Source organism: Crotalus tigris, unplaced genomic scaffold (genome assembly GCF_016545835.1).
Source record: "Crotalus tigris isolate CLP2741 ecotype Arizona unplaced genomic scaffold, ASM1654583v1 scf7180000019583.1695794, whole genome shotgun sequence".
Classification (NCBI taxonomy): domain Eukaryota; kingdom Metazoa; phylum Chordata; class Lepidosauria; order Squamata; family Viperidae; genus Crotalus; species Crotalus tigris.
In genome coordinates, this window is record NW_024097605.1 from 1,134,465 (window position 1) to 1,146,874 (window position 12,410).

The following is a 12,410-nucleotide window of genomic DNA, read 5'->3' on the forward strand; positions in this document are numbered from 1 at the left end:
GAGTCATGTAAGTTCACCACCCAATCTGCGGCCGGTCCTGTCCAGAGCGGATTGCACGATATGGATGCGGGCTTTGTCGCTAGGGATGTGCTGCCTGTATTCTTCCATGTAGCTGAGGACGGTTTAGGAAAAACCCCAAGCATGTCGGCTCCCCCTTGAATTTCGCATCCAGCGGCGGGAGTCTTTGAATGTATCGGTCCCCTCGCTGTCGGTGGTATTGTCTTCCATCCGGATCACCATCTGAGGGTCAGCGGGGAGTGGGGGTCGCTGAAATGGTCGCTACTGGATCAGAAGACGTCCCCGGGACTACAGGTTCCAATTTCCCCTCAGTGTCTCTCTAGCTGCAGCTCCAGGTGCTGGTGCGGCCGCAGGGCTCAGAATTCTCCTCCCCTAGAGAGCCGAGGGTTCTTTTCCTCAGGTTGATAACTTTCTCTAGGATCCAGTTCGAGTGCTGTGCCCAACTTCCTTCCTCTTCGCTAATGTGCAGGGATTTCTCCATCTCCTGCTTCCATTCTGGTTGGTGGGCTCCCCCGTCTCAAGGTCACCTTTCTCGATCTCTTTTCCCACGCGCTTTTCTTTCCAACACCCCTTGACCACCGAGATTTGTGCTTACGCATCTCCACCACCTCTTCTCCTGAGGAGTATGACACTTCAGATCCCGATAGCTGGCAGGTTTTCGGTGGGGGGGAGGCTTCCTCTCCATGGGGTGTTCTCCCTTCCTTGCCTTGTCATCTGGACATTGTATTTTTTGCAAAGTCCCCCAGCAAGGTTCTTCCTTCCAGGTTGACTATTACTGCAGATCCTGTCTAATGTAAGGAACCACTTCAATCCACATCTTAAGAAAGCAGAACTCTTGGAAACGGTTTCTTTCAACAGGAACTTTTATTAAGAGAAATTGATAGCAGGCATGATAGACAGGATCTGAGGGATTCCCTCACAAATCGGTGTTTTAAAGAGTCCCTAAGCACCCCCCCCCCCCCGCAGTTCTTCCAGGCATATTTCTAGGTGTTAAATCCAGGAAAGATCCGGCTCTGTTGTACATGATCATGCAATAGCTCCTCACACCTTATTTTGATGATGGATAAATAACCCAGATTCCGGAGGTTGGATCTTTTCAAAAAAAAACCCCCCAGCTTCCCCGTAAGGAGGAAAGTTCAGAGGTGCATAGGATAAGAGGTAAATGGTTACATTGTAATGGTTAGCAGAGGCAAATAAACAAAAGATTATTTTGTAGTGAATAGAGGAAGTGAAAGTAATAAAAAACCCTCCCCCTTGAGAGTATGGCAGGACCCAGGAAAGGGTAAGGATTGATTTTAGATTGGAGGAGATAGATAGAAAGGAAATATGACTGGATCCTGACACCTAAACACATTAGGAATCACTGTTCTAAAATACAAATGGAACAAGTGCTTTTAAGCTGCTCTTAAACCTATTTCTACAGTTTTTTGACAATATTAATACACCTTCATTAATAACTTACATTTCAGTATAAAATAAAAAAAACCTTGTTTTTAAAAGTGATGTCTTTCATTAGTGTCCAAACTAATTTTTAATAAAGGTCATTTTTTTTTGCTAAAAAAAATTGTTAGGATTTGGCTGACCATTTATGTCTATGATTTGGTTGAGGGTTTTAAACGTGATCATTTTTTAAATACTTTTTGAAAATGGGCAAGTTAGAGTACTTGGGTATTTGTTACTTTGATCATAAGAATCCTTTTTTATTATTATTCATATACATTGCTTCATGTTAGTTTTTCCTTTTTCATAATTAATTTTACAACTCAACATTTTTATCTAATTTAACATTTTCATATTTTTAAAGGTCCCCAAGTGCATCCAATTTTCCAACTTTACCAAAGATCTCTCCATCTCTATCAAATATTTATAACAACATCAACAACAGAAAGTAAGCACTGTATCTTAAAGAACTTTTAATTTTAAACATCCAAGTAAAGTTTCAAAAAGAGATTGTGTACAAATCTAGAAAAACAACTTGGATGTAATTTATTACTATGGAAATGTAGAGGGCACCAAGACTTAAAGAACACAAAAACCCTAATGAGTTGAGAGAAGTATTTCTGCTTTGCTTTTCAGAACCTAGGAACCGTAACATGCTTTGTAGTATCACTTTCTGATTTGAGAACATTACATTAAAAAAATTCTTTAGCAAGAAAGGACTACATGCAACAATACTCATGTAACATTGATCAGGTTCTCCTAGTTTAGGGATTTCTCCTAGTTTTGGGAAGGTTTGAAATTTTTGTAATTTTTTTTAAGTATATGTGTCATATGTAATGACAAATAAAAGCTATGCATATGGTTCATATTATTATAGGATACTTCTGATTATTTCCCTAACAGAAATATAATATACTATAATAGTTTTAAAACATTGTCTATCAAATAGTTTAGTACATTTGGAGTTGTTGTAATAAAAGTATTTTTTGCAGTTCATTACACACACACACACACATATACAAACACACACACATACATATATATATACATATATATATATACACACACTTACATACATACATACACACACATACATCATACATACACACACACACACACACACACACACACACACACTAATAATTTTGAATATTGGAATCCCAGGTATGGATATTTAAAGTCAATCAGATAAAAATAAAGAGCTCTGGGATGTAAGGTAAAAGGCTTTTTTATTAATTGCTGAGCTTTCGTTAACAACCTATTAACATCATCAGATCAAAGGGCTAAATGGGAAGGGGGAGAATGTGCATAAATTTACATAACAGTTAAACAACGGTTGCAGTGAGGCATGTGCACATAACGTGCTTAAGAAACTCTTAAAGGCATAAAGCAGTCAGTCTCAAGATTATTTTCAAAAGTCGCGCTTGTCAAAGGGATCTGGATCTATGCGCCAAACAGCTGACAAGCGCGACATTTGAAAATAACCTTGAGACTGATTGCTTTATGCCTTTAAGAGCTTCTTAAGCACGTTATGTGCACATGCCTCACTGCAACCGTTGTTTAACTGTTATGTAAATTTATGCACATTCTCCCCCTTCTCATTTAGCCCTTTGCTCTGATGATGTTAACAGGTTGTTAACGAAAGCTCAGCAATTGATAAAAAAGCCTTTTACCTTACATCCCAGAGCTCTTTATTTTTATCTGATTGATTTAAATAAACACACACATATATACATATATATGTAGTATGTATGTGTGTGTGTGTATATGCGCTTTTTGCTAAGCTTATTGCTTTCTGATAGGCATACTGGAAAAAAGGTAGTTACAAATGCGATGTTGCTTCTCAAAATTTATGGATATTACTCAATTGTTAACATGTTTTAGTGTTTCATAGTAATATTTCTAAATATTTTATACAATATCTTCCAGTTAAATACTGCATTTATGAAAAGGGAGTTTTCGTATGGGGCGAAGTGGCATTTGTGCTTCTACTAATTGTGAGTAGCCCCAACTCTCTGTTAGACAAATACATGTATTTAACTGTAGTCTATTGTACTCTGTGTGTGTGTGTGTGTGTGTGTGTGTGATAAACTCAAAAAATTATTTCTTTGATGTATATAAACCAGACCTCAATTGATGTTATCCTTTTATTAGAATAGTGATAATGTTATATGAAAAAGCACAATATCTAAAGTTATGAGACAGTTGTCATCTGTTTAAATCTCATTTTAAAATGTAATATAAAATTTTAGAAACATTATATTTCCATTTGATGAAATTGTCTGATAACTAGCAGGCAGGTACTTTTTATTTTAAGTTAAAATGTATTTTAAGAGTAGCTTCTTAATTCAGTTAATACGGTGTTGTAATTCTAAAACACAGAGGTCCTTAGTTTATCTACCATAGATTTTGTAGTACATCTTTCTATCTAAAGTTTAGCTAAGTAATAAGTTGGAAATAATAGTTTGTTTGTTTTGGCAAATTCTGTGCTTCTTGCTGTACTGATATCCAGACGCAATCCTAGAAGTTGATTTCATATACAATCACTGTAATTTTACTTCATCTCCTGTTATGTATTAACTTATAAAAATAGGTGTTTAGGTTTGCTTGGAAAAAAGATAGGCATTTTAGTAAGTTACAGTTTCTTCCACTAACCCGAATTTTTTTATTTTTTTAAAAAAATAGGATATAGTCATTTTGCTGAGAGAAAACTCCACTGAACTCATCTGGGCTAACTTTTTGAGTAGAAATGTAAGGGATCCATTTGTGGTACATTGTGATTAGCCTTTTGTTTGTCTTGAACATAGTTGGAACTGAAATGTACTAAATTCATATGAATTAAAATCTTGCTTTAGTCAGTCATAAATACAGATCTATTTTAGAATATTATTTTTACCTAATCGTGACTTAGATATGTTTTTAATAAACCATTTAAAACATACAGCCATTGTATTTTACTACTTATCAGCTTAAAAAAAGTAATTGTTTTAAAACATTATTTTTCTCCATTGGTGTTCTATTTATAGAACTTGCTTCATATTAATTTATTCATGTATTTATTTATTAAATTAGTATGCCATCCATCTCATTCTGAAAAGTGACTCTAAGTGCCTTAACACATTATTTTTCCTGCTCGGTTGTAATATTTGATTCTTGGAGTTGAAGAACACTGCATTTAAGAAAAAAAAATCCTTGTTACTGTAAGGACCTGTCTCAGCTAAATCTCCCAAGAAAGCAGAACTCTTGAAACATGCATCATTTCAACAGGAACTTTTATTGGGGGATGCTGACTACAGGAAAGTAAGGCAGGATCTGAGGGTTTCCCGCGCGAAACGATACATTCAAAGAGGGAATCCAAACCCCACCCCAACTATCCATTCGGTCGGTTCAAACAGAGCCAATCCAAAGGTGTCAAATTGTGGGAATGAACCGATAAGGCGCCGCTCTCAAGGTTGTCAAGTCTTTCTGTGGCTTTTTCCCTCTGCCTGGAGATAAGGCAGATGGCCAGAGGCACATTCCTTTCTCACCCCGAAAAAGAGATATATCAAAGAGGAAAGAACAAAGAAAAGGAAATACACTGCAGAATATCCATAAGGCCCCTCCCCCCAATAAAATGACAGAACCCAGAAATGGAAAGGGAATAAGGAAAAGAAAGGGGAAGGAGTTCTGACAGTTACATTATTTATGCCTATATGATATCATGCTTCTCTTCTTCACACCCCCAAATTCTCAGAATACCCTACTTAATGAATAAAATAGGCTGAAATTCCCTAAATGTACTTATTTTTCTTGTGCTCCAATGTATCAGATTAAATGTTTTTCTATATATAAACTCAGATAAAATGTAAAGAAAATTATGAAGCATGCAATTTTGATGGATTGCTTTTACAAATCATCACTTTTATATATATTAGCATTTTTAACTTCAAACTACCTTCTGAATTTGTTGTACTGCTGTTTTATTTCAGCAATACAACCTCTATACTTCCAGGATGCTCACTTTTACAGCATTGATACACTAAAACAATGTTTTCTGTTTCACTAATTTCATCAATTATGAATAAGCTTCCTTCTATAACTATTCTTTTATCAAGAATGTTATCAATTGTGTGGATATTATAAATAAAAATTTAAAGAGAGCACAAAAAGTTGAGCAATGGTGCTCAAAAAAATCCACCCAAAGACATAGGAACCCTTGCCAAAATTGATTTGACTATTCCCTTGTTTGTTTTCATAATATTATATGTAAAGTACGGGGAAAAATTAGGGAAAGTTGTTAAAAACATAAATATTAAGCACTACTTCTGCTTTACTACTAAAATTGTTTCTTCACAAATTTATAGAAATTCTATTTTTATATATATTATTTTGTAAGTTCAGTACCTCAATTAATTTCCCCAGTCTCTCATCAGAATATATTAACAATGTTTTTGTCATACCTGTTTCAAGTTTATATTATTTTCAGTATTATAGTTTTTATATCTCTAATGATGTATCAGTGGTTTCCCTTGAATAAGTGTGCGCTAGTAAAAACAAAGTGTATACATGACTATTTGAATTCCAGGTCATGTAATGTATATTTAATTGACAGCCTGCATAGTAAAGATCCCATGCTGAATTATGTATGGAAATTTATCATATATCATATATCAACTATGCTACTTTGTAACCATTTACAGTGATTAACATGCTTTCCCTGGAGAAAAAACAAATGAAGTTGTGAAGGTATTGCTCTATAGCAATAACCTCCAGTCTGCTATGTCATAGTCATGGTTCTAATGTAGAATTAGAAGATGATTTTTATTTTTGTATTGTTTAAGCAATATTAATTCTAAATTCAGATTTAAATGGGAAATGTATATAGATTAAATTTATTACATCTTCAGTGTTGGATAGTTAATATACTTGTATACTAGCACAATGAGTTTTTTTTCCTTTAAAAATATGTGCACAGATGCAGCTACTACCTGTGTAACCCGCTGTTTTCAGTCTCACAAGTCACATCTCTGTCACTAGAATGTTGATGCAATTACTTGTGCATATGTCATGTAAATTTCACTGATTCTTGCATATATAAATATGCCTATAAATACATATGCAAGCAAAAAAAGGTTAGATTCTGAAGAATGTGGTGCTTTTTATGTTTTGTACTTTTTCTTATTTCCTATTATAAATAGATCATATCTGTATATCTTGATATATGAAATTATAAAACAAATTAAAATACAGTGCTTAAAGGTTCTGTATGGAGCCTTTATTATTCCATGCTGTTTGCTTTGATTTTTGCTGGCATAGTGGTTAATCTAAAAACAGAATTAAAATGTATTTAGCAATTTATGATATCCTTGGAAATCTTTATGTCTCATCTGTTGCTAAAGTATCGCTATTTCCAGGTTTTAGTATTTAACAGTAGCACAATTTAACTATACTATATTGCTGATTGTGCCAAACATTTTAACTGTTCAACTGAAATATTGAAAAAAATACTACTTTTTAAATTAAAAATTGAAAAGTGTTCAAATAATTTTTATTGTTTCTGTGTTTAAATTCAGAGTATAAATATTTCAGCTGTATGCATTTAAGCTAGACAGCTATAGTTCATGCAATTGCAAGGTAAATATGTTTTCTTCCAGCATGAAAAATTCAAACTACTGCCTTCCTTCATACACTGCTTATAAAAATTATGACTACTCAGAGCCAGGAAGACACAATGAACAGCCCGGTCTTTGTGGTCTAAGTAATTTGGGAAATACATGTTTCATGAATTCAGCAATTCAAGTAAGTATTTCATGTTAAGTAAGATTTTACTTCATTGTACATAAAGAGCTTTCAAAATGGAGACTGCTGGTAGAATGGGGAGTTTTTTTAATAGGGAGTTTTGCTCATGCCCTGTTAATCAGAATTTCAAATTTGCATTGATTTCTGTGATTTTAAATGCTTTTATAGGGGATATTAGTAAGAGGTAAATAGTTATAAAATCTTGCTTGGCTGTGACTTGGTTCTTTGATATTTATTTATTGTTTTTCTATAATTTCTATCATACCCACTAATTAAAAACTGTTTAAAAACAGAGCCAAAGACCAGGAGCATAAGAAAATAATAAAGAGAAAGGAGAACCTTTAAAAACAAAATACTTACAAAGGAAAGTAAAGCTGACAGCTATATTGCATCTGATATATTTCATTTGGTGAGTGTAGTTGAGTCTCAGTTCAAAAGTTTTCACCCCAGCTTTTACCTTAGTCAGATATGAAGAGACAGATGTGCATTTGAAGAGATAGATGTGCATTGTTTCCATAACTCCAAATAACCTAGGCCATCAATTTCATAGGTAATATGAGGAATACAATATAACTCTATACAGGTAGTCCTCGACTTATGACCACAATAGGGCCCATAAAATTGGTCATTAAATGATGTCATTAAGTGAGGCATCATATGACCACACCACATTTTATGACCTTTTTGCTGCAGTTAAGTGAGACATCACATGACTGCAACTTGTGACCTCCTTCCAGCTTCCCCATTGACTTTGCTTGTCAGAAGACAGCTGGGAAGGTCGTAAATGGTGATCACATAACCGCAGGATAAGACCATCATAAATGTGCAACAGTTGCAAAGTGCCTGAATCACGATCATTTGACTACAATGATGCTGCGATGGATATAAGGGCAAGGACAGTCGTAAGTCACTTTTTTCAGCACCATCACAATTTCAAACATGTGATAAACACATGGTCGTTAAGCAAGGACTACCTGTAAGACATAGAATAACAGGAAAGGGCAGAGCAATAATTTACCAGTGCCGTCTTCTGAAACTGGGCATCTGTCTAGGGATAGATGACATTTAACCTGGAAAAAAAATTAGAAAAAGCCAACGTGGTATAGTGGTTAAGATGTTGGCCTTGAAACGAGGAAAGTGTGAGTTCTAATCCTGCCTTAGATATGAAAAACCAGTTGAGTGACTTTGAACCAGTTACACTCTTACTATCCCAACTCTCTTCATAGGGATGTTGTTGTGGGGAAAATAGGAACAGGTATTGGTGTATTTTGTGCCTTCAGTTGTATATGAAAAAAATCTCCAAACATATAGAAGTAGTATGCTCACAAGACTTATGGAAGAATTTCTAATCTTATTTAAAATTTCTGAAATTTCCAACAAAATCAGCCAATGATTTCTCCACTGTTTAATGTCTGAAACCCAACCAAGAGCTGACCTGAAAAGCAATCACTTGCTCAAGCACCTTCCCTGGAATCAGATATTGACAACAGATCTCTGGTTGCCTTCTAGGTCCGTGTTTTGTGGTGGTTGTTATACTGTTGTTATTAGTTTCTCTAAAGAGATTGATATCACCTTTTCTCTGAAAAGAGGTGAACTTTCAAGTGCAATCAAACCCTTATTAGATATTATACAGCATCTTGATGAAGGTCAAATACTCATAGTTTTAATCAACAGTTATCTAATAAGATTAATCTGGTTGATCTTTTTATTGAGACTGCATAATTGTGGAATCCAAATTGCAATTATTGTGAACAGTTTTACAGTATATCAACATAATCTTCTTGTCACATATAGCTATATAATTTTCTATCATCTTTACCTCTAATCTAATTTTAGGAGCCTTTAAAATACTTACCGTAAATGCCGGCGTATAAGACGACTTCCGCGAGCGCTAAAATCGGCGCCAAAGACGGGGGTCGTCTTATACGCCGAGTCGTCTTATACGCCGGAAATACTGGTAGTTTCCGGCGTATAAGACGACGTTCTAGGAATGCAGCCCGGCTATAAAGATGGGGGTCGTCTTATACGCCGGGTCGCCTAATACGCCGGCATATACGGTAATATTTCTATCCTGAGAAAATGCAATCATGGAAAAACTTACTAGTCCCCATTATTCCAATAAAATGGGTTTAATAACTAGCTCTTATTTGAATTCAGTTGAATAGCTGCATTCCAATCATCAGCACAAATAGAGCAGCACTGTTCCATGAGAAATATTCTAGAGCTTCTGTTTTCTGTTATATTAATCAGCCTAGCATGAGGAACTTGATGACCTGCATGATATTATTGTTTTGATTGCCATTGGAGCCTAATAGTAAACCACAAATTATCCATCTCTGCATTAATTTAAAATAATCTCAAAATAGTCTGATCTAATAAGCTTTCTATCCTTACAGGGTAGAAAAACTGTAGGTGTTTTAATAGGACTCATTCAGTCATGACAAAGGCTAGATATTAATTTCTCATTGTTTTATTACCATTCTTCTGTCCAATCAAGAAAACCAAATGAAGCATGTGTTTGTGACTACTAATCTTTTCAGACACAAAATCCTAAACCATTGTAAAGAAAGCCTTGACATAGAAATTTAAGTCTCCTAAAAGCATCCTCTCAAAAGTCTTCAACAATAAATATGGTTCAACCTTGATAGCTCAGGCATAAAGATTAATTGGTAAAGATATTGTGGACTTGGGAAACTAGTTGTCTACTGACTCTTTACTAAAATAATTTTGTAGCACTAAATCAATATACAGACTAGGAAAGAAAAAAGGCGACTTGATAAGTAAGTATGAAAACTGAAGATGGCATTGAGAGGCTTTAAAGCATTACTATGCATTATACAAAAGTATTTAATTTTACTCATTCATTTTTAGTGTCTCAGCAATACACCTCCACTCACAGAATATTTCCTTAATGATAAATATCAAGAAGAGCTAAACTATGACAATCCATTAGGAATGAGAGGTGAAATTGCAAAATCTTATGCAGAGCTCATCAAGCAGATGTGGTCAGGAAAATACAGCTATGTCACTCCAAGAGCTTTTAAGGTAAGTGTAATATAGTTGGATCCTAGAATGTTTATTTTCTTTCAGTTATATGATTTAAAAGTATTAAAAATAAAAAATGTAGATATAGTAATAAAATAGGCCCTTGAAAACAGCACCTGCTGTTTTTGTTGCTGTTGTTTTAACAGGAGATTCCTAGAAATTGCAGCAGTGACTCCTTTGCTTTTCCTCAATCCTATTTCACAGTATTACAATTATACATTTTAAAACCCATCAGATAAAAATACATTTTTCTTTGATTTAACAAAAATGCCTTTGCATTATGTCATATGACTCCACTATAAAAATATTTTATTCTCCAGACACAGGTAGGACGATTTGCACCCCAGTTTTCAGGGTATCAGCAACAAGACTGCCAAGAATTGCTGGCCTTTCTTCTAGATGGTTTGCATGAGGATTTAAATCGTATTAGAAAAAAGCCTTATATTCAGCTAAAAGATGCTGATGGAAGACCAGATAAGGTAATGTACCTTTTAGGTAATAACCTTACAGGATCTGGATAAATTTTATAAATACAAAAATATGTCTACATAATCTAGACAATTCAGTCCATATCTGTGACACTGTAATAGTAGGTGTGAATGACCTTGGAAAACAGGGATAAGAGCCACAGTCAGATAAAAGGCAGCTTATCCACAAAAGGAATATGAACATAGCAAACATCTCTGAAGAGATGTTCAGTAGTTTCTTGGGTTGTAAAGTCAATGTGAGAGAAATATACTTTTAGACTTGTACAATTGTGCAGGAAGCATGGTTAGATGAATTAATTCTATGGTAAAGTTACGGTAAGGTTACATCAACAGAATCTTGCATATCTGACAGTACCTTTGACTACAGATCATCCTGGAGAGGGTCTGTCTATGTGGTTGCTAGAAGTCAACACTGACTTCTGGATGATAAAAATCATAACTGCCCAATAAATTGAGCACAGGTGAAAAGCATGATGTGATGCTTGGTGTGCAAGAATTTCAGCTTTCTGGTCTGAAGAGATCCCATTCATATTTTTGATCAAAAAGAAGTTCCTATTCTGTATACAGAATTCCATCCTTGAAACTGTTAAAGAAAAGTTGCAAGAGGGGACGGCCTATGTTAATGCTAGATTTTAATTATTAAAGTGCTTGTTAGCACTTTGTTATTAAGATGCTGTGAAAAAAACTGCTTTGAAATATGGCATCAATTATTTAAATAATACTTCATTTAAAAATGATATCTACCGACTTGGGGAAAGATAGAAGAACAGGCTATGTAATTAAAAGTAGCCAAATATCTATTCCACAGAAAGTCCCACAGTCCTTTGAACATACTAGATACTCTCATATACACTGTATTCCTGTCACCGTATGCAATATTCCCATTCTAGGTGCTTTTTTTCCACACATCCAACATAAAATAGACAACCCCCTTCTCTACTTCCCTCTATATATTGCCTTCTTTAATTACTATTTTTCCCCACCTTACTCCTATCAAATCTACTTCCTATCTACTTTCTTCCCAGTTCTGTCTCTCTTCCCATCATTAAGCAATCCCAGTTTGCCCCACTGGTACTCAACAAACTGCTTTCTCATCATTCAGAGGCAACAAGTTCTCTTTTTTTTTGTAGATTCCTAGAAATGCTTCAGAACCAAGCATTTGTCTGTAGTTACTCACTGTTTTTGTGTTCCAAGAAATCTTTAATGGAGTAAGATAATTGATAAATGGCATGCCATCATTTTTTCCATTAAAAAAAAAAATCACAAATATAACCAATATGCTTTCTGGGGACTGGGGAGATATCCATGAATGCTTTCAGATCTTGTCCTAGTGGACAATCACCTAAATATGAGCCAGCAGTGTGCTGCAGCTGCCAAAAAGGCCAACACAATGCTAGGCTGCATTAACAGAGGGATAAAATCAAGATCACGTGAAGTGTTAATACCACTTTAAAATGCCTTAGTAAGGCCACACTTGGAATACTGCATCCAGTTTTGGTCACCGTGGTGTAAAAAAAAAGCTTGAGACTCTAGAAAAGAGAAGAGCAACAAAGATGATTAGGGGACTGGAGGCTAAAGCATATAAGGAACGGCTGCTGGAACTGGGTATGTCTAGTTTAATGAAGAGAAGGACGAGGGGGG

At 35.0% G+C, this 12,410-nt stretch overlaps 1 protein-coding gene across 12 annotated transcripts in view; it reads left to right on the plus strand.

Moving 5' to 3' along the window:
- USP15 (ubiquitin specific peptidase 15) overlaps positions 1-12,410 on the plus strand; it is a 92,220-nt gene that overhangs the window by 42,715 nt on the left and 37,095 nt on the right. For 5 of the 12 annotated variants that reach the window (XR_005559192.1, XR_005559193.1, XM_039363716.1 and 2 more), the window contains 4 exons: positions 1,823-1,906; positions 7,092-7,236; positions 10,108-10,281; positions 10,602-10,760. Coding sequence is in view for 8 of the 12 variants with exons in the window: in XM_039363716.1 (XP_039219650.1) it covers positions 1,823-1,906; positions 7,092-7,236; positions 10,108-10,281; positions 10,602-10,760 (562 nt within the window). In the remaining 4 variants the exon portion in view is untranslated. Of the gene's footprint in view, positions 1-1,822; positions 1,907-3,387; positions 3,456-4,143; positions 5,008-7,091; positions 7,237-10,107; positions 10,282-10,601; positions 10,761-12,410 lie in introns of those variants that run through there. The other 7 variants (XM_039363721.1, XM_039363720.1, XM_039363722.1 and 4 more) reach the window with 7 other exon arrangements.